This window comes from Mirounga leonina, unplaced genomic scaffold (genome assembly GCF_011800145.1).
Source record: "Mirounga leonina isolate KUSES-001 unplaced genomic scaffold, KU_Mleo_1.0 Mir_151, whole genome shotgun sequence".
Lineage (NCBI taxonomy): Eukaryota > Metazoa > Chordata > Mammalia > Carnivora > Phocidae > Mirounga > Mirounga leonina.
Window position 1 is genome coordinate 60779043 of NW_023270377.1, and position 25437 is coordinate 60804479.

Below are 25437 nucleotides of genomic sequence, written 5' to 3' on the forward strand. Positions count from 1 at the left end.
AATTTGCTTATGTTTAAAATAAATGATCACTTCATACCCTCAGGTAAAAGATTTTATCAAAAGATCAAGTTAAAGTACACACAAAAAATATCTTCCCCAGTAACAAGGCCTTTATACACCTATAGATGTTCTTTCATGTTAACTCATAACACAAAAACAAAGCTTTTCACCAAAAGGGAATGGTTAATCATTTAATAGAATATTTTAAATGTCTTTAAATGAAAACTACAAAGACTATGGAACAATAATTAAAACATTGCTAATATAATATTAATGCTATTGTTATCATAGTATTAATGCTGTTAATATCAAGATAGTATATTAACACTAATTAAAAATGATGGAGTATCACATTTTGAAAAACCCTATGATTACTACTATAAAAAATATTTATGCATATAGATAGGGTAGAGGCATTAAGGCTGACAGTTTGCTCTTTTTTTCACATTTTTGTATTATCACTTTAAATTTTTTTAAAACAAAAGTCTTTGGGGTGATTTTCCCTTATCTTTACCTTATTATTGAATAAAAACCTGAAAAGAACAGACCCATAAGGAAAAAAAAAAAACCTTTATTTCACTGTCATCTTTTTAGATATATATGATTTACTATTATTAAAAAATAATAAAGTCATTGATCTCAAAACATTTCCAACAGACTGAATATTTGTCCCCATAATTTTTAGAGTATTATGTATACTATATAGTCCAAGAATCATAATTATCAAGACATACCTTTTCGTAAGGGTTGCGGCATCATTAAGATCTGGATGAGCAAAAGGGATGTAACATCATGATAAAGAATTGGAACCTCAGGCTGTTGTTCTTCATTTCCCTGCCTAAAAGAAAAATGCATAATCACTTTAGACAATATTGTATATCTTTTCTAATTCATTTTATATTTCCCATATATGTCTATGGAACAGAAATCAAACTTTCATAAACATCTGAGAAATCTCAAAAGAAAAAGGGGCCATAGTTTTTGCTTAAAAATATAATCTTCTGTATCCATTTATTCCCTTGACTCTAATATGAAAAAATTATACAGAAAATTTATTAGATCTTACTTAAGTAAACAATTGGGATACATTAACTTGAAATGAGTCTTTTTGATTTCTTAAATTACAGAAATCAAATGAAGGATTAATTGGCACTTTAGAGGATTAGTTTCACTATAAATAGAGTGGATATAGGATACTTGCTATCACAAAGTTTGCATACAGAGTAAATGTTCACATTATTAAAAAAGAACAGGTACAATTCACAAGCAAGTTATATTGAAAAGGCATGATTTTTATTTTTTGTTGTTTCAATTTTATGACTATCATAACAATTCAAAAAATCTTCAAAATTTTCAAAGTTTCAAAAAAAAAGATAATGATAGCCAAAACAGAACTTAAAACACACTATAAAAGACAAAGTAGTAAATCTTAGGAATGTATAGTACTATGAGAAACACAGAATATATTCTAAAGCTGGGGCGCCTGGGTGGCTCAGTCGTTAAGCATCTGCCTTCAGCTCAGGTCATGGTCCCAGGGTCCCAGGGTCCTGGGATCGAGCCCTCCATCGGGCTCCCTGCTCAGCGGGAAGCCTGCTTCTCCCTCCCCCACTCCCCCTGCTTGTGTTCCCTCTCTTGCTGTGTCTCTCTCTGTCAAATAAATAAAATCTTTAAAAAAAAAAAAAAAAGAATATATTCTAAAGCAGATCTCATTCTAGATCTATAAGAATTTTTAAAACCCTGTAGAAGGATACATTTTTTTAATCACAGGTTTAATTTTTATGTCAGAAAGCAAAAGCAAATCTTAAGCTTCAAGAATTGAATATATTTTGAAACTATAATTCAGACTAGATTTAGGGTGAACAAAAATTATTCAACTCTTTTATTAGGCTCCATCATTCAACAAATACTGATTACTTACTATATGTCAGGCAATGGACAGCACTGCTTTGAAGCTTTTAAGTGCCAGAGGAAGACAGCTCTTTAAATGTCTCCATTCTCTACAGATATCCCTTTATTTTACTTGTCTCCCTCTCCAAAGCTAACTTTCCATTAATGCTATGAAACCTACTATTTGTCTCTCCAGTCTCTCTTTTTTATAAGACCAAAGTTCTTTTTTAAAAAGTGGGGGAGGGGCTACCATTTGCTCATCTATTATTGAAATCCCCCCAAAAATGGTTTTCCACATGGCCAACAATGATCTCTTAATTACAAAATCTAGTGGACATTTTTCAATCCTTACCTTACTGACCTTTAACTCTGCATATGATTGAACATTTTTGTCTAGAAAATTCTCTTGGCTTTTGTGAAACACTATCCCAGGTTCCCTTCTAACTCTCTGATTACTTTAGTTTTCTTGACAAGTTCTTCCTCTGACTAACCTAGAAATGGTGCTGTTTCCCAAGGCTCCAATTCCCACTCTCTTTTAATATAAAGGACTCATTTTGAAAGACTTCCTAACCCATGACTCCAATCACCAGCTATACACTGATGACTCCCAAGTCTGTATCTTTAGCTATGACTCTCTTAGACTCTCTATCTGAATATTCACTATCTCCACTTGTATATCTAACAGGCAGCTCAACCTGAGCATGGCTGAAACTGAACTCATGATCATTCTACTCTATTCTACACAAACAATACCCCCCTAGCCATAACCAATCTACTCTCCCTTCTATGTTCTTAGTCTTGATGTGGCTTATTTATTATAATCTCTAGCAGGTAGCACAATGTCTGAGTTAATATAATACAATATACACACAATAAAAATATAATGAATAAATAAGGCAGGATCTTGGGGATATCCTGAACCTATCTTCTCTTACTCCATATTTAATTGTCAGTAAGTCCTAACAACTATCTTTATTCTTCTTTGTCATTCTATAGCCACTGCCTTCTCACTACTCAATCTCCCCAATTTTATGTTCTCCTAATTCATCCTCTACACTGTTAAGTACCCTGGAAAAAAGAAAAAAAGAAAAAAAGGAAACCTTTCACAGAAGCTATATCTTGTTTGCCATCATTTCCCTGATGCCTGGATTAAAACAGTTTATAAAAACCAGTGGAGTAAATTTAAAAATGAAAAATGAATGGATGGCTAGATGGACAAACAGGTGGAAAAAGAGACAAAAACTGGACAGCTAAGACTACAGAGCATACAGAGAGAGATAAAATGTACTGAGGGAAGAAACATCATAGAAAATTACAAACTTAATGAGATTAGGGCCTATAAATCCTACACGTTTTTGTATTTCTCTGGTTTTACCACAGTTCCTTTAGTGAAATGAACAAAATGACTCAAAGGAAATACGCAAAGAGGATAAAACCCATTCCCAAAGAGTAAGAGGAAAGTAACACTGAAAAATCCTTGCTGACCTATGGATAAAAAAGAAAGTGGTAAGAAACAGGTCTATTAACAACTAATTAGAATAAAAATGATTTTGGGGGCACCTGGGTGGCTCAGTTGGTTAAGCGACTGCCTTCGGCTCAGGTCATGATCCTGGAGTCCCGGGATCGAGTCCCGCATTGGGCTCCCTGCTCAGCGGGGGGTCTGCTTCTCCCTCTGCCCTCTTCCCTCTCATGCTCTCTGTCTCTCATTCTCTCTCTCTCAAATAAATAAATAAAATCTTTAAAAAAAAAAAATGATTTTGGGAGCGCCTGGGTGGCTCAGTTGTTAAGCGTCTGCCTTCGGCTCAGATCATGATCCCAGGGTCCTGGGATCGAGCCCCGCATCAGGCTCCTTGCTCAGCGGGAAGCCTGCTTCTCCCTCTCCCACTCCCCCTGCTTGTGTTCCCTCTCTCGCTGTGTCTCTCTCTGTCAAATAAATAAATAAAATCTTTAAAAAAATAAATAAATAAATAAAAATAAAAATGATTTTGTATTATCAAACTACTGCATTAAATCTAATAGCTGACAAAAGACTCATACTTAGAATTCAAAGGAACTTTATGGATCCATTTAAACTAGCCAGTCTCACCCCTATGCAAAGATACATTTTAATGGACAAAACTCAGAGAGGCTTAAGAACTTCTTGCGTCATGACCTAAAGACTACAAATTATAGAGCTTTTAGGTATAGAAAATAAAAGTATTCCCAAATGAATAAATTAAATATAGTTTCTTAAAATAGGGATATTATAAGCAACTGAAAAGTTTAAAGGCCTAATTCATTTGTTATGTGTCAACAATTTTTTTGTAATGGAAGCAATCTTTCTCAAATTTAGAGGTTAATTACTTTTTGCTATTACTTATTTGTTTATTATTATTATTGCAGTAAACTTCAATTATTTAAAATCAGTCTAAATCTCCATATGCATGGAAAACTATACTTCAGATTATACCTCTATTATAATTATTCATATATACTTGTTAAAAATATAGCAATCTTTATATTTATTTATTTATTTTTTTAAAGATTTTTTTAAATTTATTTATTTGACAGAGAGATAGCACAAGTAGGCAGAGCTGCAGGCAGAGGGAAAGGGAGAAGCAGGCTCTCTGCTGAGCAGGGAGCCCGATGCGGGGCTCGATCCCAGGACCCTGGGATCATGACCTGAGCCGAAAGCAGCCGCTTAACCGACTGAGCCACCCAGGCGCCCCGCAATCTTTATATTTAAAAAATTGAGAATGTATAATTAAGAAATGTTTCAAAACTACAATGATACAAAAAGGAATTTTATCTTTTTATTATTTTATTTTTTTAGATTTTATTTACTTATTTCAGAGACAGAGAGAGAGAGAGAGAGAGCATGAGCAGGGAGAGGGACAGAAGGAGAGGGAGAAGCAGACTTCCCGCTGAGCAGGGAGCCCAATGTGGGGCTCGATCCCAGAACCCTGGGATCATGACCTGAGCCAAAGGCAGACGCTTAACTGACTGAGCCACCCACGGGCCCCCACAAAAAAAATTTTTTTTTAAATGGGGAATGTCCTGGGGTCCCTGGCTGGATCAGTTGGTAAAGCATGCAACTGTTGATCTTGGGGTCATGAGTACAAGTCCCACGTTGGGCTTAATAATTACTTTAAAAAAATGGGGAATGTTCTTAGTTGGGAAACTGTCTACTATAAAGATAACTATTTTCCCAAGATTAATTTATGAATTTAAGATAATTCTAATCAAAATCACAAGTGAAGGGAAGGGCTTAGAAAATGGTTCTGAAGATCACCTGGAAGAATAAGCCGGTGAGAACAGTAAAGAAAAATTGGGAAGTAGGGGATGGGATCAGGGGTAGAAGAAATGAGTGAAGCCTAATCTAATCAGAGACATACACGTAACATATCTCCTCAATAAGTAAACCAGAATGGTTCTTCTGTGATAGAATGTTTTTATCACAGACATAGGCTTGTAGGTCAATAGAACAAAGTGGAAAGTCCCTCATTAGGATCATAAGATACACTCATTTAGTATATAACACATGGGATGTAAAATTGCCAAAAAATTAGCTAGTTATTTGAAAATAAATTTTATATCTTCACGCATTACTACTGATGAAAATAAATTCCAATATTTTAAAAAATCATCCCATAAGAAAATTCTACAAAGAATATATGAGTAGGTATTGCAAACCCTAAGGCAGGAAACACATTGTAATAGAATGTGTAATAAAACACATTCTAAGGGTAAACAACAGAACTTGGATGGGCTAGACAGGTATTCTAAGTATAAAAGTAACCAGAAAAAATAAGAAATATAGGGCTTGATTGGTTTGGCTACATGAAATTTTCAAACCTTAATATTTCAAGAAAAGTAATATAAAATTAAAAGGCAAACATATTTTGGAAAAAAGTTTCAACACCTATGAAAAAATAAGGTTTACTATTTTAAGTTTTAAAGAATCACTCAGATTTTTTAATTATTTAAATTCAATTTAGTTAACAGATACCGTATTATTAATTTCAAGGGTAGAATTTAGTGATTCATCAGTTGCATACGACACCCAGTGCTCATTACATCAAGTGCCCTCCTTAATGCCCATCACCCAATTATCCCTTTCCCCCACCGACCTCCCTTCCAACAACTTTGTTTCCTAGAGAAACAGAAACTTTCTGTTTCTTATGGTTTGCCTCCCTCTCTACTTTCATCTTATTTTATTTTTCCTTCCCTTCCCCTATGTTCATCTGTTTAGTAATAATTTTTTTAAAATAAGATGCCAACAGAAAAATGGACAGATGTTCTGAACATATAATTCACAAAGAATATACACAAATAGCTAGTAAACATGAAACATTTATATGAAGTTAACTTTACTTTTGTTTTACTAAACAAATTTCTATTACTTTGGAATCCACTTTTTTATATATCAAACTAGCCCAAAATATGTTTTTAAAGTGATAATACCCAAGATTAACAGAAATGGGAATATCCCTACATTGCCAGTGAAAGCTTATATAGGTACAATCTTTCCAAAAAGCAATGTTGTGCTATATAACACAGTGCCTGACACTATGTGAATATTTATAAATTAATGACTAAAACATAAAATATATGCTTTCATGTTATTTTAGATTTCTGAGATTATATCTGACATGTAAAGAACTGCTTAATACATCATCTGATATTATGGTAGAAAAGGAGAAACAATTTAAAAGATTAACAATAGGAATGAATACATAAATTAGGTATGTTAAGGAATTTTTAATGATGTGAGAATTTGGTTGTTATGTGTTAATTTTAAAAAGCAGATTCTAAAACTGGTATAGTATGATTCAAACAATATTTAAAAATTCAGAATATATATTCAGAAAAAAAGAAACTGGAAATAAATATTTCAAAATGTTAACAATGTTAGAGGAATTCCCAGAAAACAGGACTGATTTTCCCCCCTCATATTTGCTCTCATTTTTATAGTTCATGAATTCATGAAATTATAATAAACTATATATAACATGTGGGTTATAAGATTTTGGATTCTTTTGGGGAAAGAGTCCAAGATGGCGGAGGAATAGGAGACCTTAATTTCGTCTGGTCCCAGGAATTCAGCTAGATAGCTATCAAACCATTCTGAACACCTGCAAACTCAACCAGAGATCGAAGAAAAGAATAGCTGCAACTCTATGAATAGAAAAGCGACCACTTTCTGCAAAGTAGGAGGTGTAGAGAAATGAATCCAAAGCGATGTATGGGAAGATAGACCGTGGGGGGAAGGGAGCCTCCGTCAGCCGGCTACTGGCAACTGATAGAGCAGCGGAGCATAAAATCAGAACTTTTAGAAGTCTGCTCCGGTGAGGGACGTCGCTCTGGTGGCTAAGCGAGGGTGGAACCCTCGTGGGTCAGTGTGGCCTCAGGACCCTCGGGGTCACAGGAAGACCAGGGGTGCGTGAGTGCGGCAGAGCTCCCAGCTATTGGAGCAGGAGAAGCCGGCTGCAAAGAGTGAGCCTTGGAGTGGGCTCTCAGCTCAGGGTTGCCATAAACCATGATCCATGACACAGTCAGGCCACTGGCACTCTGAGCAGGGACCCAACAAGCAGCAGAAGCGAGGAGATCCCCGTTCCTCCCCCAGGGAGGAGCAGCATGAGAGTGCACGCTGCTCCTACAGGAGCACTCCCGTAGGAGCCTGCTGGGTTTGGAAACTCCAAACGGGGTCGTGAGCCAGAGACAGAAACGCTCAGTCATAGGCCGGGTAAACACGGAGTGTGGGCAGAGACCAGAGAGACAGGAGTGACTGACTGCTTTTCTCTGAGGGCTCACTGAGGGGTGGGGCCCAGAGTTTTGGGTTCCGGAGTGGAGATTGGGAGGTCACCATTTTCATTCTTATCCTCTAAAGCTGCGGGGAAAGCCTTCAGGGAACAAAAGCCTCGTAGAGCAGAGCGTAGAGCAGTAGAGCAAACTGGAGCAGATTACTTAGCCTGTCCCCAGGCAAGGGCAGTGCAATTCCACCTGGGGCAAAGACATTTGAGAATCAATGCAACAGGCTCCTCCCCCAGAAGATTAGCAAGAATATCCAGCCAAGACCAAGTTTACCCATCAATGAGAACTGCAAAACTCCAGCACTAGGGGAATACAGCACATAGAACTCATGGCTTTTCCCCCATGATTCTTTAGTCTTTCAACTTCAATTTTTTTTAATTTTTTTTTATTTTTTAAAAAATACTTCTTCTCTCCTTTTTCAACCTTATTTTATCAACTTTTTAAAATCTTTTTTAATTTTCATTTTTATACTCACATTCTATCCCTTCATTGTATTTAATCTTACATATATATATATATATATGTGTGTGTGTGTGTGTGTGTGTGTGTGTGTGTGTTTTTCTTTCTTTAAAATGTTCAGATGCATTTTCTTCTAACAAACCAAAATACACCCCAAATCTAGTGTATGGCAAAGTTCTATTCACCTGCCTGATCATATTCTCTTTTTTTTCTCCTTCTTCCTTTTTTTTTTGTTTTGTTTTGGTTTTTTTTGGGGGGGGTTGTTTTGTTAAAGTCTTTTTAAATTTTCATTCTTACAGTTACATTCTAATCTTTCAATGTATTTAATTTTATTTTTGTATATATAAGTTTCTCTTCCTTTACAATTTTGAGTTGTAGTTTCCTCTAACAAACTGACCAAAATACACTCAGTAGATAGTGTATTACTCTGTTCTGTTCACCTGTTTATATATCCCTTCCTTTTGTTGTTGTTGTTTTCTTTCTTTTGTTTTTTGTCTTTGAATTTCCATTTTTACAGTTACAATCTATCCTTTCATTGTATACAATTTTACTTTTGTACATATGTAAGTTTTCCTTTCTTTATAATTTTGTGATCTAGTTTTCTAAAAAACAGAACAAAATACACAAAGAATCCAGTGTATTGCTCTATTCTGCTTACCCCCCCCCCCCCCCCGTTTCAGTCTCTTCTGATTTGTTTAGTGTGTATTTCTCTGGGATAACTGTTGCCATTTTAGTATTTTGCTCTCTCGTTCATCTATTCTTCTCTGGACAAAATGACAAGATGGAAAAACTCACCTTAAAAAAGAGAACAAGGGCGCCTGGGTGGCTCAGTTGGTTAAGCCACTGCCTTCGGCTCAGGTCATGATCCTGGAGTCCCTGGATCGAGTCCCGCATTGGGCTCCCCGCTCAGCAGGGAGTCTGCTTCTCCCTCTGACCCTCCCCCTTCTCATGCTCGCTCTCTCTCTCTCTCTCTCATTCTCTCTCTCAAATAAATAAATAAAATCTAAAAAAAAAAAAAAAAGAGAGAACAAGAGGCAGTACTGAGTGCCAGGGACCTAATCAATACGGACATTAGCAAGATGTCAGAACTAGAGTTCAGAATAACGATTATAAAGTTAACAGCTGGGCTTGAAAAAAAAAGCACATAAATAAAAGAGAAATAAAAGAAATAAAAGAACTAAAATCTAACCAAGTTGAAATCAAAAAGGCTACTAATGAGATGCAATAAAAAATGGAGGCTGTAATTGCTAGGATAAATGAGGAAGAAGAGAAAATTAGTGATATAGAAGACCAAATGACAGAGAATAAAGATGCTGGGAAAAAGAGAAATAAACAACTACTGGATCACAAGGGGAGAATTCGAGAGATAAATGATACCATAAAGTAGAACAATATTAGAATAATTGGGATTCCAGAAGAAGAGGAAAGAGAGAGAGAGGGACAGAAGTCATATTGGAGCAAATTATAGCAGAAAACTTCCCTATTCTGGAAGGAAATAGGCATCAAAATCCACGAGGCATAGACAACCCCTCTCAAAATCAATAAAAATAGGTCAACACTCTGACATCTAATAGTAAAACTCACAAATCTCAGAGACAAAGAGAAAATCCTGAAAGCAGCTTGGGACAAGAGGTCTGTAACCTACAAGGGTAGAAACATTAGATTAGCAACAGATCTATCCACGGAGACCTGGCAGGCCAGAAAGGACTGGCATGATATATTCAGGGTGCTGAACAAGAAAAATATGCAGCCAAGAATACTTTATCCAGCTAGGATGTCATTCAAAATAGAAGGAATGATAAAAAACTTCCAGGACAAACAGAAACTAAAAGAATTTGTGATCACCAAACCTAGGCCTACAAGAAATATTGAAAGGGGTCCTCTAAACAAAAAGAGAGCCTAAAAGTAACATAGACCAGAAATGAACAGAGACAATATACAAATAACAGTCACCTTACAGGTGATATACAATGGCACTAAATTCATATCTTTCAATAGTTACCCTGAATGTAAATGGGCTAAATGCTCCAATCAAAAGACACGGGGTATCAGATTGGATAAAAAAGCAAGACCCATCGATATGCTGTCTGCAAGAGACTCATTTTAGAACCGAAGACACCTCCAGATTTAAAGTGAGGTGGTGGAAAACCATTTCTCATGCTAATGGACATCAAAGAAAGCTGAGGTGACAATCCTTGTATCAGACAAATTAGATTTTAAACCAAAGACTGTAATAGGAGATGACAAAGGACACTATATCATTAATTAAAGGGTCTATACAACAAGATCTAACAATTGTAAATATCTATGCCCCCAACATGGGAGCAGCCAATTATATAAGCCAATTAATAAAGTGCTCAACATCATTCAGCATTATGGAAATACAAATCAAAACCACAATGAGATATACCACCTACACCAATCAGAATGGCTAAAATTAACAAGTCAGGAAACAACAAATGTTGGCGAGGTTGTGGAGAAAGGGGAATCCTCCTACACTGTTGGTGGGAATGCAAACTGGTGCAGCCACTCTGGAAAACAGTATGGAGGCTCCTCAAAAAGTTGAAAATAGAGCTACCCTATGGCCTAGCAATTGCACTACTGGGGATTTACCCCAAATATACAAATGTAGTGATCCAAAGGGGGCACCTGCACCCCAACATATATAGCAGCAATGTCCACAATAGCCAAACTATGGAAAGAGGCCAGATGTCCATCGACAGATGAATGGGTAAGGACGTGGAATACACACACACACACACACACACACACACACACACACACACCGGAATATTATGCAGCCATCAAAAATTGAAACCTTGCCATTTGCAACAACATGGATGGAACTAGAGGGCATCATGCTAAGTGAAATAAGTCAATCAGAGAAAGACCATTATCTTATGATCTCACTGATATTTTGGAATTTAAGAAACAAGGCAGAGGATTATAGGGGAAGAGAGCAAAAAAGGAAGCAAGATGAAACAAGAGAGGGAGACAAAGCATAAGAGACTCTTAGGAAACAAACCGAGGGTTGTTGGAGGGGAGGAGCGTGGGGGGCTGGGGTAACTGGGTGATGGACACTGGGAAGGGTATGTGTTGTAATGAGCATTCAGTATTATATAAGACTAATGAATCACAGAACTGTACCCCTGAAACAAATAATACATTATATGTTAATATAAAAAACTAAATTATAAATAAATAAATAAATATTGTGGATTCTTTCATTTTTTTCCCTCACCATTTTTGCACATTCTAAACATTGTACATAAATATAATTTTTATAATCAGGAAAAAAATTTATAAAAATAATAATAACCTGGAGCTTGTTGGCTACAAAGACAAAAACAATCATTCTGAAGACAGAGAAATGGATCTCTCCTGGCACACAGGAGGCACATAATCAGAATGAATGAATGAATGGATATACCCCATTTAGAAAAGAGAACCAAAAATTTTGACTGTAGGGTTTAATACCATCATTGTGATAACTATGTTTATAGGAAGAGGCCAGATGTCCATTGACAGATGAATAGATAAAGATGTGGAATACACACACACACACACACACACACAATGGAATATTATGCAACCATCAAAAATTGCAACCTTGCCATTTGCAATGACAAATGTTTACACTTTTAATGTTTAATATTTTAAAATACAAAAAATATCTTAAAATACATAATTGTTTATTTCTTAAAGTTTTTAAATAATCTTCAAAATCCAGATTATAAAAACTGTATACTTCTATTAACTCTATGGATGATAAGAGGAAATGGTGGATTAGATTTAATAGGCTTGAGTCTCCATTTTTTTTAAACCAAAGTGATTAACAACACAGTGAGATTAAAAGGAAATAAATAACTTTCAAGAGGATTAAAGGAAAATGTATATATGAGAAACCTCTATCATTAGACATAAATTTTATGTCAGGAAAGTATTAAAAGTGAGAAAACAGAAAAAGATACTTCAGTCTTTTAAAATCTAATATATAGATAGGAAACACCGATACCATATTATAATCAACTATAATATTATAAGTTAGTGAATTAAAGAACCATAAAAATGAGAACAAATACGGGGGGGTGGAAATCAACCAGATTTTCCAGAAATTGCTTGGATCTCTTACTACTAAGAAAGGAAAGAGAGTAATAGTTAAGACTTAGGATCTTGAATCAGAAAGATATGGATTCAAATGCCACCCACCCCTATTTCTTAACAGCTGTGTGCCCCTAAAAACCATGTTAATTAATTTTTCTTTTTTTTAAGTAGGCTCCACACCCAGCTTGGAGCCCAACGTGGAGCCTGAACTCATGACCCTCAGATCAAGACCTGAGCTGAGCTGAGATCAAGAGTCAGATGCTTAACTGACTGAGCCACCCAGGCACCCCAATTAATTTTTCTAAGCCTCAGGTTCTTCATATATAAAACTTGGGATAACAATGGTACCTCGTGTATACAGTTATAGTGATGATTAAGATGATACATGCAAAGCTCAAAAATACCTAGCATGAAATAATCACTGGTTAAGTGTTCACAGCATTTACTACTAACCTAAATGGTTATTAAATCCTAGGGGTTGATAAGAACACATCTGACAAACAGTACTGAAAGCATAGTACCTATGTCTAGTCTTTAAAACTTTTAATTCATCAATACTACACTTAGGAAACCTTTTGTTTGCTAAACATCTTCAGACTCAGAGAATTAGGTCTTCTAATATTTTACTTGTACACCATCCTTGACCTTGAGTATGCAAGTCTAGCTAGGAAAGAAAATTACAAGCTAAAGTCAAGAAATGTAACTTTCCTTAGCCATAACATGCAAAATACTAATAGCTTGCTAATTTTGTCTATAAACACAAAACGTACACACATTTTTTTGAGAAGTAGCAGAACATATTCATAGCCTCAAAGTATCTCCCCAGAAGGCAACTGTAATTACAAATTACAAAGGATGAAATAATAAATTTAGTTAAAAAATCTGGCAGATACCACATTAACCAAGTGATCAGAGTCATTATCATCAACAAGACAAATCAACAGCATGTACCTCCTAATATGATGCACTAAAAAGAATATGTTACGGGGCACCTGGGTGGCTCGGTCGTTAAGTGGTCTGCCTTCGGCTCAGGTCATGATCCCAGGGTCCTGGGATCAAGCCCCGCATCGGGCTCCCTGCTCTGCGGGAAGCCTGCTTCTCCCTCTCCCCCTGCTTGTGTTCCCTCTCTCGCTGTGTCTCTCTCTGTCAAATAAATAAATAAAAATCTTAAAAAAAAAAAAAAAAAGAACATGTTACTTTTGTGATATTTCTGCCAAAAGTTTATCATCTGAATCTAACCACAAGGAACTACTGAACAAAAATAAATTGAGGGAGGGGGGCCTGAGTGGCTCTGTCATTAAGCGTCTGCCTTTGGCTCAGGTCAGGATCCCAGGGTCCTGGGATCAAGCCCCGCATCAGGCTCCCTGCTCCATGGAAGCCTGCTTCTCCCTCTCCCACTCCCTGCTGCTCGTGTTCCCTCGCTCGCTGTGTCTCTGTGTCTCTCTCTGTCAAGTAAAATCTTTTTTAAAAAAATATAAAAGAAAATAAAAATAAATTGAGAGATTCTACAAATTGGCCTGAGCTCTTTAAAAAAAAAAAAATGTCAATGTCATGAAATACAAAGAAAAAGTTGGGAACAATTTCAGATTAAAGGAAATTAAAGAGATAGGACACTCTAAATGCAAGAACAATCTTGAATTCTCTTTGCATTGCATTTGCATTTCTAGGACATTTCTGAAACAACTGGCAAAATGTGAGTAGGTTCTGTATGAGATAAGGGTCAATATTATTACTTCTCATACAAATTTCCAATTAACCCAGCACCATTTATTATAAAGGTTATGCTTCCCTCACTGCTCCTCAGTGCCATCTATGCTATAAATCCAATATCCAGACATGTGTGGGTCTGGTTTGTTTTAACAAGCAAATACAAATGAACTTTCTCAGCCCTACTTGATTACACAAGTGGTGGCATAATGTACACATTTTTTTCTCCTGTATTTTTCTCTTAACATTGTATCTTGATGGGGATCTTTCCACATCAGTAAACAAAGTGCTTTCTCACCTTCTTTCCCTTTCTTTCTTTCTTTTTTTTTTGGTAGTTCTGTTTTAATTTACTATTGTAGGGAAGGCAAAGCAATAGGACATCTGGTAGCTATATGGAAAAAATAAAATTGGATCCATTTCTTATATCAGATATCATGATAAATTCCAAATAGAGATCCAAATGTAAAAACTGAAGTCAGAAAAGTATTAGAAGAATCGTATACCTGGTAAGAGGCTAATATCCAAAATATATAAGGAATTCATACAACTCAATAGCAAAAAAAACAAGCCAATTAAAAAATGAGCAGAGGATCTGAATAGACATTTTCCCAAAGAATACATACAGATGACCAAAAGGTACTGAAAAGGTGCTCAACATCACTAATCATCAAGGAAATGCAAATCAAAACCACAATGAGATATCACTTCACAACTGTTAACATGGCTATTATCAAAAAGAAATACCAAGTGTTGATAAGAATGTGGAGAAAAGGAACCTTTGTGCATTGTTGGTGGGAATGTAAACTGGTACAGCCATTATAGTAAACAGTATGGAGGTTCCTCAAAAAATTAAAAATATGACTACCATATGATCCAGCAATTCCACTTCTGGGTATTTATCCAAAGGAAATAAAAACAGTAACTCAAAAAAATATATGCATCCTCAAGTTCACTACAGCTTAATTTGTAGTCACCAAGACAAGGAAACAATCCAAGTGTCCATCAATGGATGAATGGATAAAGAAAATGTAATAGACACGCACACACACACACAGAGGAATATTATTCATCCATTAAAAAAAAAAGAAGGAAACCCTGCCATTTTTGACAATAAAGATGGACCTTGAGGACATTATGCTAAGTAAAATAAATCAGCCAAAGAAAGATAAATACCATATGATTTCACTTACAATTGGAATCTTTTTTAAAAAAATTAACTCATAGATAAAAAGAACAAATTGGTGCTTGTCAGAGATAGTGGATGGTGAGTGAGCAAAATGGGTGAAAGTTCCAGTTTAAAATAAGTAAGTCATGGGGATGTAATGTACAGCATGGTGACTATAGTTAATAATACTGTGCTGTGTATTTGAAAGTTGCTAAGAGGGCGCCTGGGTGGTTCAGTCAGTTAAGTATCTGCCTTCAGCTCAGGTCATGATCCCAGGGTCCTAGGATCAAGTCGCACATCAGGCTCCCTGCTCAGCAGGGAGTCTGCTTCTTCCTTAGCCCCTCCCCCCATGCTTGTTCTCTCCTGTTCGCGCGCACGCAAAAATAAGTAAAATCTTTAAAAAAAAAAAAAAAAAGTAGGTAAGAGAACTTAAAAGTTCTCATCACAAGAAAAAAGTTTGTAATTATGTGCAGTGACAGATGTTAACTAGACTTACTATGGTGATCATTTACAATATATACAAATATCAAATCATTATGTTGTAATTAGTTTCATTACTCCTGAAACTAGTATAATGTATGTCAATAATATCTCAATTAAAAAAAAATAGGAAAAGAAACCCAAGTGAATTTCTTTATAACCAGGGAGTGGAGTAAGACCTGAGTAAAGATGAGTCAAATTCCAGAATTAATAAATGAAAAGATTAATAAATATGACATTAAAGAAAAAACTTTGGATGGCAAAAAAAATCATAAACTAAAAACATATTTGACAATCTACTGAAATATATTTGCAACTTATAATACAAAAGACTAATACCCATGATCTATAAACATGTTTTTAAAAATGAAGAGGAGGGGCACCTGGGTGGCTCAGATGGTTGAACATCTGCCTTCGGCTCAGGTCATGATCCCAGGGTTCTGGGATTGAGTCCCGCATCGGGCTCCCTGCTCAGCTGGGGAGCCTGCTTCTCCCTCTGCCTCTCTCTCTCTCTCTCATGAATAAATTTAAAAAAAAAAAATGAAGAGGAAAAAGACCAACAATTCAATTTTTAGCAATGGGCAACAGATAAAGAGTTCCCAAAAAGAAATGCAAATGGGCATGAATGGGAGATAGAGGTCTCTGAATTTACTTTATCACACAGTTTTTCCTTTGGAAAAATATAAGTTTTATAAAATTAAGATAAATAAATCAAGGGGGAAAAAGGTAATCTTTAAATACTGAGGAAAAAAAGAACTGAAACAAGTGAATCTCACTATAAATCAAGTTGGAGGCATAAAGACACAAGAAAAAAAGTTACTTTAAATGACTTAAAAACAATGTTTTGCCTGTACATCCGTAGTGGTATATACTCTAGGTCAAAAGAACTTATAGTCAGTAATAATATCATTTTTTTCAAAATAATTATAGTTATACTGTAGGTGATGGAAGTAGTAATAAAGTTAATATTATTATAAATAGATTTTTCAGAATAAGAGAAAAAAGATGCAAATAAAAAAGTTAAGAAATAAAATATAACTTTGCAATCTTACATTTGAATTACAAATACCAGTAAGAACTCAGGATCTTTTACTCATTAAAGAAAAAAAACTTATGAGGTGCGTGGGTGGCTCAGTCAGTTAAGTGACCGACTCTTGATTTCAACTCTTGATTTCGGCTCTGGTCATTATCTCAGGGTCCTGAGATCAAGCCCCATGTCTGGCTCCACACTCAGTGCAGAATCTGCCTGTCCCTCTCCCTCTGTCCCTCCCTGTGCTTGTCTGCTCTCTCTCTCTCCAAAATAAATAAATCTTTTAAAAAAGACTCCCTAACTGTCCACTGGAATGGCCTATAAGCCTAAAAATTATTGTGATAACACAATAGCTATTTATACCAGATTGTGATCTCTAAATACCATTTCCCATTAAAAGGAACTCCACAGAGAAATGGCTGATGCCAGGTAGAGAGTGTAAAATGTACAAAATAAGCCTAGATTAACTTATTGTGCCAGAAAGCAAGGATATTATCAAAGACTACCTGGATCATGTCAAAGTACAACAGCCATCCTAAAGGGATTCTCACTAACCTAAAAGAGAGCAATATATATCTCTTCAAATTGGTGTCTTCACTTTCTTTGGTTAAATACCTAGAAGCAGAATTGCAGGATTGTATGGTGGTAGTTCGATTTTTAGTTTTCTGAGGAACCTCCATAGTGGCTGTACCAATTTACATTCCCACTAACAGTGTATGAGGGTTCCCTATTCTCCACATTCTTGCCAGCACTAGGAAGAGATATACACACCCCTATGTTCATGGCAGCATTATTTACAATACCCAAGATATGGAAGCAACTTAAGTGTCCATCAATAGATAGATAAAGGTGTGATGTGTATATATACGCGCATGTGTACATACATACATACATATACATACACACACACACACACATATACGTACAATAGAACATTACTTAGCCATAAAAAAGAATGAAATCATGCCATTTGTGACAACATCGATGGACCTAGAGGGTATTACGCTCAGTGAAATTAAGTCAGATGGACAAATTCTGTATGATCTTACTCTTACATATGGAATCTAAAAAACAAAACAACCAAGCAGACAAAACAAAACAGAAGCAAACTCATAAATACAAGAAACAAACTGGTGTTTATCAGAGTGGAGAGGAATTGGGGATGCGTGAAATAGGTGAAGGGGATTAAGAGGTACAAACTTCCAGTTAATAAAATAAGCCATGGGGATGTAATATACAGCATAGGGACTATAGTCAGTAACATTGTAATAACTTTGTACGGTGACAGATGGTGACTAGACTTACTGTGGAGATCATTTTGTAATGTTTAAAAACACTGAATCTCTATGAATGTATGCATAAGACTAATAGGATATGGCATGTCAATTATACTTCAATAAAAATTAAAATAAATAAAAAGGGACGATTTGCACTGAAAAGAATGGCTGAAATGGAGTAAACAACATCAAATATATAAAAATTATGAATATCATCAAATAAATAACCACAACTTACTGGTCACCACTGGAAGTTGCTAGGGCATCAACTCACTTCTTTGAAAACTTATAAACTGGGAAAAATCAAGTATTCATCCTGCCAAACTATATTTCAGGGTAACCAAAGAGATGATACGGGAAAGTTTTCCTTTATTAAAAAAATCATTCCTAGCTAATAAATCAGAAGTAAGGTTTCTTGTTTTTGTTTTGTTTTGTTTAAAATCACTCTTTGAATCACCTAATGAAATACTAGACTTAGGCAAGAATCATGATGGGTTACAAAAATCACTGGGTGTAAGGCTGATGGAGAACTTTACAATAAAGGTATCAGACTAAGGCTACCTGAACCCACTGATCAATTCTGACATAAAAAGAGGGGCAATCAGTCATTGTGCACCTCCATTCAAACTTTTTAACTGCATAAAAATTAATGGGATTCTTTAAAACATTTTCTTGCTTGGTATGAATTTTTATACAATCTTTACTGAAAGTATAATGGTAAACGTTTTTTATTTTTTATATATTTCTATGTTTAATAAGGAAAATTCACATATTCATAAAGAATTTTAGTTCTATTTCAATATGTAACTGTTTCTCAAAAACAGTTTTAATTGACTTTAATCTCTCAGTAATACTTACTGCGAATTCACCTCTTCTACTAATTGCGTAAGCTTTCTCCAGGGATTATACTCAGAATCAATGCTATAAAGCCGCATGTGCAAGGCTAATACATGGAACAGTTGATCTAAATAAATTGAAGAAAAGGTAATTAGAAAGTTCACACACTTCTTCCAGGACAAAATTCAGACAAAATTTCTAGCTAATTCATGTGGAAATATTTCCCATCCTCATAATTATAATTCACCAAGTTTAAGTATCAACTACTTCATGCTCTCTTTTAAGGTAAACACTGAAATATATATCCAAAAAACTTCTACTGGAATCTGGACTATTCTTATGCTCAATATTAATACTGGAATGGTTTGTTTTCCTCATCTCCTGTCACAGACCTACTTTTCCTTGGCTTTATGCATCAGACTTGACAACTGGCCCTTCTCACTCCTATGGTTGTCCCTAACAAAGATTTACTATTATCAATACCCTAACCTGAGTAATACTGACAATGACATCCACATAAATTGCTATTAGATGAAATTATTTACATAGTATTTTCCCCTAAATCCTCTTTAGACTGAATTGTGACTTCATTATCTTTTGATTCAACATGAGGAAAAAACTGAAATAACAGTATTACTTAGCACAGCTATTCTAGCTGTTTCCATTCTTCAGTCTAAACCTTAACAATAATCTATGAGTGTTAGCTTTAAACAAAATTCTGCTCATGAGATTTAGGGGGAAAAAAGCCTTTTCTTTAAACCATTCAGAAGAAAACCCTAAATTTTGCTTTCATATCACATGTCCTTTTTTGGCGGTAAAAATGACAAGGAATGGATTAGATTTTTCTGCCACAAATACTCAAAAACATGTGTGACTAAAAAGTCATTTTTTAGAAAATCAGGTAATACTTTCTGACATATGACTGAAATTAATTCTTAAAGCCAGACAGAAAAAAAGCCAAATAACACAAGCATACTGTTGTCACTTATTCTCTAAATTAAAATAACCCAAAACGAAACAAGATTTTGTTTCTCTCAGCAACGACTTAGAAACCAACTATATTTTAGATTAATTTAAGATCCACCAATATGATTCTTGGGGGGGGTAGTAGTAGTAGGGGTAATAGTAGTAGTAGTTGTGGTTTTGGGAAGCTATTTTAAGACGTATGAGAGCTATAGGATGAACAAAGTAAACGTTCTACTCTGTGGGGCAGGTAGAGGAAATGGGAGGAGGGCAAGGGAACTGAATCTTAACACTCTTAATACCTGTAAGTTTCATCCTGATCTCTCTAAAACAAACAGAAGAATGTAAATACCTTAACCTGCTTCGTCTCATGTCTATAGGTCAATGTATAGCATAAATCCTCTCTTAAAATTTCTTCATCCTATTAATACCCACATTAGCTGAGTATGTGTTACATGCCAGGCACTATTTTGAAATCATTTAACATAGATTATCTCAATTACTTTTCACAAAAATTCTACTTTGTTATCCCCAGTTATAAGACCAGTTAAGTTTCCCAAATTTCCAGTTTTTCCAGTAAACTGGTTCAACTAATAACACTGACAACAGGGATGTTTTCAGCAGAGAAATAAAATGATGAAAGATATATTGGTCATTTTATTTCAATTCAATTACACATAAGAGATTGTTTTTACCAAGTACATAATTTATAATAAAAGTGTCTAAAAACCTGAAAGTGTTAAAAAAAAAAAAAAAAAAAAAAAAAAACCTAAATTCCTCTAGCAGAAAAATATTAACTCAAATTGAAAGGTGTGGAGTTTTACATTTTTTTTATATGTGTTAGCTAAATCAAAGAGCTGTTTTTAACTACTTCGGAAACTTATGTACTATATGTTGGCTAATTAAATTTAAATTTAAAAAAATTTTTTTAAAGAGCTGTTTTTAATATTTCAAGATGAAAGTCAGTTATCAGGAAGTTTATCTGATTTAATCAAAAGCATAGGAGTTGCAATTTTACTAACTAGCTTTGCACTGAAACTATGGTGGCATAGAAATAATGCTGCAATCCATCTATTTTCCTAACCTCTACCATAATTAAAGAAATACATATGCTGAAGGAAACTTTTTCATCTCTTCTATTCCCTCATTTCTGCAGATGAGGAAATAGGCCCAGAGAAAAGCTAAGAATAGAAGCTACCTATGGAAAAGCTAAGAATAGAATTCAAGATTTTGCTACTTCCTTGTTATGTCTACCACTCTGGTTCTCCCTAGGGTTTTTATGATTAAAAGAAAAATGCAAAATTCCTTTTCTAACACAAATATACCCCTTTCCATTCCTATGAAAAACTGATACTGTAACTCTGAGGCATCTCCTAAAGCTATTAATATAATATATAACAAGAGTCTTTGGTATTGACTTTAAAGCTGAAGACTTATCTAATGAGGTACACCTACCTTTGAAAAACAATGCTAGAAACTGCAAATAACTTCAGTAGGAAACAGAGAACTGGCCAAATAACAATCAACACCTTTCACTATTCATTGTATTTTTCAAAATTTAGTCTGAGGGCTTTCAATAATAAATTCTCATTTAGCAGCAAAAAGATCTCTTAGACTAAAACAAATATTGACAGTAGTAGATGTAGGATAAGGAGAAGCTATGATCATAATCAAAAAGTTAAAAACTGAAACTAATGGGAAAACATTTTTAAGTTTTATTAAGTAATCTCTACACCCCATGTGGGGCTCAAACTCAGGACCCCAAGATCAAGAGTTGCATGCCCTTCCAACTGAGCCAGCCAGGCACCCCAATGGGAAAACATTTTAAACACCAACCATTTGTATGATATTTTAAAAGTTGAAAAATAATTACATCAAGAAATCATATCATTAAAATCTTGAATAACAACAGTAAAAAGAATAGATAACTTCTTTTCTGGAACAACATGTTTTACAGTTCTAAAGTTAGACCCACATTTATAAAAGCATTCTGGAAATGAGAAACACCATTAAATTTATTTAGAGGTGTGCTATGATTTCAACATATGTATACAAGGCACCACTGTCTAGTAGGAGCCAGTAAGTCCTAGATTTGAATCCAAGTTCTGTACTGATCATGTGTCCTTGGACAAAAGACCTTAGTTTTATTATCTGTAAAATGGGAATAATACCACCTTTCTAGCCTGTTATAGGAATCGCATATATGTGTAGTATGTAGATAGGTGTGCTTACATACATGTATACACATATGTGTTTTGCAAGAATAAATTCCAAATAATAAATTTAATACTTATAAACTTGAGGGGCGCCTGGGTGGCTCAGTCATTAAGCGTCTGCCTTCGGCTCAGGTCATGATCCCAGGGTCCTGGGATCGAGCCCCGCATCAGGCTCCCCGCTCGGCGGGAAGCCTGCTTCTCCCTCTCCCCTCCCCCTGCTTGTGTTCCCTCTCTGGCTGTGTCTCTCTCTGTCAAATAAATAAATAAAATCTTTAAAAAAAAAAAATACTTATAAAATTGAGATACTACAATTAAAATTAGAAATTATGGCATTACAAACATCAGGTCTCCACATAAAACTACCACTCCACAAAAAATATTAATATATATTTTTAAGTCTCTTCTCTTCTCTCTCTTCCCCTGAACTTTTGGTACTATTCATTCCTGATTCCCCCCCAGTTCTTTCTCAGTTACTTTTACATATTCTTCTTCCTCTGTTAAACCCTAAAAGGTAGCATTCTCCACAAGAAAAGGAAAAGGAACCCTTCTTATTAGTTCTCCTTCCCTCTCATTCTGCCCATACTACTTCACCAAATTCAATTTCCATGTCTACTTACAAGTTTACAATTCACCAATTTCTCTAGCTCTTCAATGTTCAACAGGCACCACAAAATCAGTATATCCAAAAATAAACTGATTATATAGCCCAATGTTATCTGGGCTGCAATGTTCAGTTCCTCGTATAATCCCTATTTAGGGGAATGACATCACTGCAAATAACTGCAAACACCAACACCAAAACAAAAACAAAGACAAACAAAAAAACTTGGGGACTCAATCCCACATTCTTGCCCTCCATAGCCAACTGATTACCAATCCTATTGGTTCTACCTCCTATGATCCATCCTCTTCTGCTTCACTCCACCGCTACATCATTTCTCAACTGGATTACTCAACAGAGTGCTCATTCAGCTTCATGCCTTTTGTTTCACTCTCTCCCGATCCCTGTAAACAATAAGTCTATCATATTATCTCATAACTGGTTGGTGAACCACTGAAGGGATAGGTTTTGAAAGCCCTTCATGAGATAACCCCTATCTTTTATTTCTTAACCTCCTTTCTTTTTCTTCCCTTTCCTTTCCAAGTATTCCACAGTGTGTCATGTTGTCTCATTCTGTCTCTGCCAGCTGTTCTCTCAGCCCAGAATAGTACATTCTTGTTCTCCAGGCAAACTTGATTCATCTTTCAAGAGCTAGTTCAAGTGCTCCTCTGTAAAGTCTTCTCTAATACCATAACTGAGACAGATGTAATCATCCCTTGCTTTATACATTCTCTATACCTTGAGTTAACTCTATTTTATCACTCTTATATAGTCCAGTAATTATTTTCACATGTTTTTCTCTCCCATTAATGGTAAGATCCCTGAAGAAGAAAATTGTGTCCCTTCTTCTTTGTACTTCGTAGGCTAGCACAGTGCTTGGCGTATAATAGGACTTTGTTTAAGTATGCTGAATATTGCATGAATAAATCAACAGTCCTATGAAAAAAATCATACAATATAAGCATAAAATTCACGAAGGATTTATACTCTTCCTTTTTTGTCATGACACACTGGCTCAGTAACCAAGAAGTAGGCCAATTAAGCAGCCCTAATTTTATTGCCCCAAAGAGACTGACCTCTCAACTCTAACTATTAGAGCAGTGCTTGACCTACTTGCTCTCACCGTTTTCTTCCCCACACTGGTTGCTCTGACAACTCACATGGGACAAAGAATTCTATTTTCTGCAATATCAAATCAAATTCTTTCTAACTGTGACAAGTCTAAAGTATTATAATGTGTTTAATCACAAGACAGACATGTCCTTACTAAAATAGAAACACCACTGAAAGACTGGTTTGTCCTTCAAACAAACAAACAAAAAACCCTATGATTTAATTATAAGAACTCTTAGCTGGAACAAAAAGGTAAGCTTTAACAATCCTTTCTATCTTTATCAATATTAAAATAACTAGTAATCTAAAACTGGTAGATTATTTCTTAGTAGAACTCATATCATTAAGACAGAAGTATATGTTAAAGAGTTGTCCTAAAAACTTTTATAAATTGGTTCCATGTTAAATTGTACCACTGTTAAAATTTATCTATAGTAAACTTAACTGGGCCTGCATTTCAGGTCATTCAAGATTTTAGTCCTATCAGTGCAGTTATCACTGATTAAGTAATTGTCAATGAAAAAAATCTCAATTAGCCAAATGATTCTCTGAACTACCATGGGGGAAAAACAATCTCAATTTCTCTGTAACTCATCAATCAAAGTAAGGAAATGGTTCTAACCAATTTATCACACTAGGTGTGAATATACGCCTCTCACAGCTGAGTCAGCTAACCCTGGTTCATCTACACACTCCTGAGAAATTAGCTGCAGAAAGATGGGAGATGGCTCCTCAAATGAAGTCTGGGAACAACTCTAAGAAGGGAAGATCTGCAGCTCTGGTTCCCAAGAAACAGGAGGTTCATGCCATCGGGTGACAGGAGCTGACTCATCTTGCCCCATCCTACTCCTCACCACTCCATGGAAGGTAGGGCAGGGAATAAACTGTCAGTCATGGTAGGAACTTTGAAGGGTGAAGAAAAAATTTAGTAATAATAAAATAATATATATAAAATACTTCAGTTTCATATATAAACTATATGTTAGTATGTGTGTATATATATACTTTGAGTTTTATCTATTACTATTTGATCTTTAAGTTAACCGTGATAGATACATTATTAGATAGCACATCTATGATCATCCCCATTTTCACAATAAGGTAAAAAATTAGGTGACTTTCCTAAAATCCAAAAGATAACAAACATGACTAGAATCCAGATCTAACTCCAACCCAGTGCTCCTTCCAGCACTGTATCCTATGTTGCTTCTAGCCAATAAAGGCACAGACAAGTTTAGGGATAAAGTAGCAGAGCTTTGCTTACTTAGGTGAGGTTTTAGTCCCCCATCTGAGTATGGGAAAATGTGAAAGGAAAAAGCTATCTTTAGTACCTTCCTGCTTTCCATGCTGCGTTCCTTTCCTGCCTCCCGGAGTTTCTGTGTCTCCATTCCCAGACACACTGTGCCATCATTCTCTGGTGACCTCAAGTATCATAGCATTAGTATTAATTTCATGGAACTGTTTTCCTTCTACTTTTAAGGTTTAAATGGCAGCCTCCTGCTTCACGTTTACAACACTGCTTGAAACAATATGAGGAAAGGCACAAATCTGCTTCCACACATAGGTAGTCACAGGAAAGGTAAAGAAAACATTGGTTCTTAAGAATCCCAATTTCCTCCTTATCAAAAAGGGCACACTCCATGAATTCAGGTCTAATTTGAGCACCTCATTTCAACTGAGGGGCAGGAGTTCTAATCATACTGCAGAAGAAAGGAGCTGCCCTGCCCTAAGCCTAGCAAGATCTGAGGGCCCCTATGCCCCCTACACCCTGATAGTGGAAATTATTATCTGTGGTACCTAGTTCC

At 35.5% G+C, this 25437-nt stretch overlaps 1 protein-coding gene across 7 annotated transcripts in view; it reads right to left on the reverse strand.

Moving 5' to 3' along the window:
* UBR3 (ubiquitin protein ligase E3 component n-recognin 3) overlaps positions 1 to 25437 on the reverse strand; it is a 226711-nt gene that overhangs the window by 46386 nt on the left and 154888 nt on the right. For all 7 annotated transcript variants that reach the window (XM_035007806.1, XM_035007803.1, XM_035007802.1 and 4 more), the window contains 2 exons: positions 18761 to 18866; positions 735 to 838 (listed from right to left, as the gene is read on the reverse strand). In XM_035007806.1, the coding sequence (XP_034863697.1) occupies positions 735 to 838; positions 18761 to 18866 (210 nt within the window). The remainder of the gene's footprint in view (positions 1 to 734; positions 839 to 18760; positions 18867 to 25437) is intronic.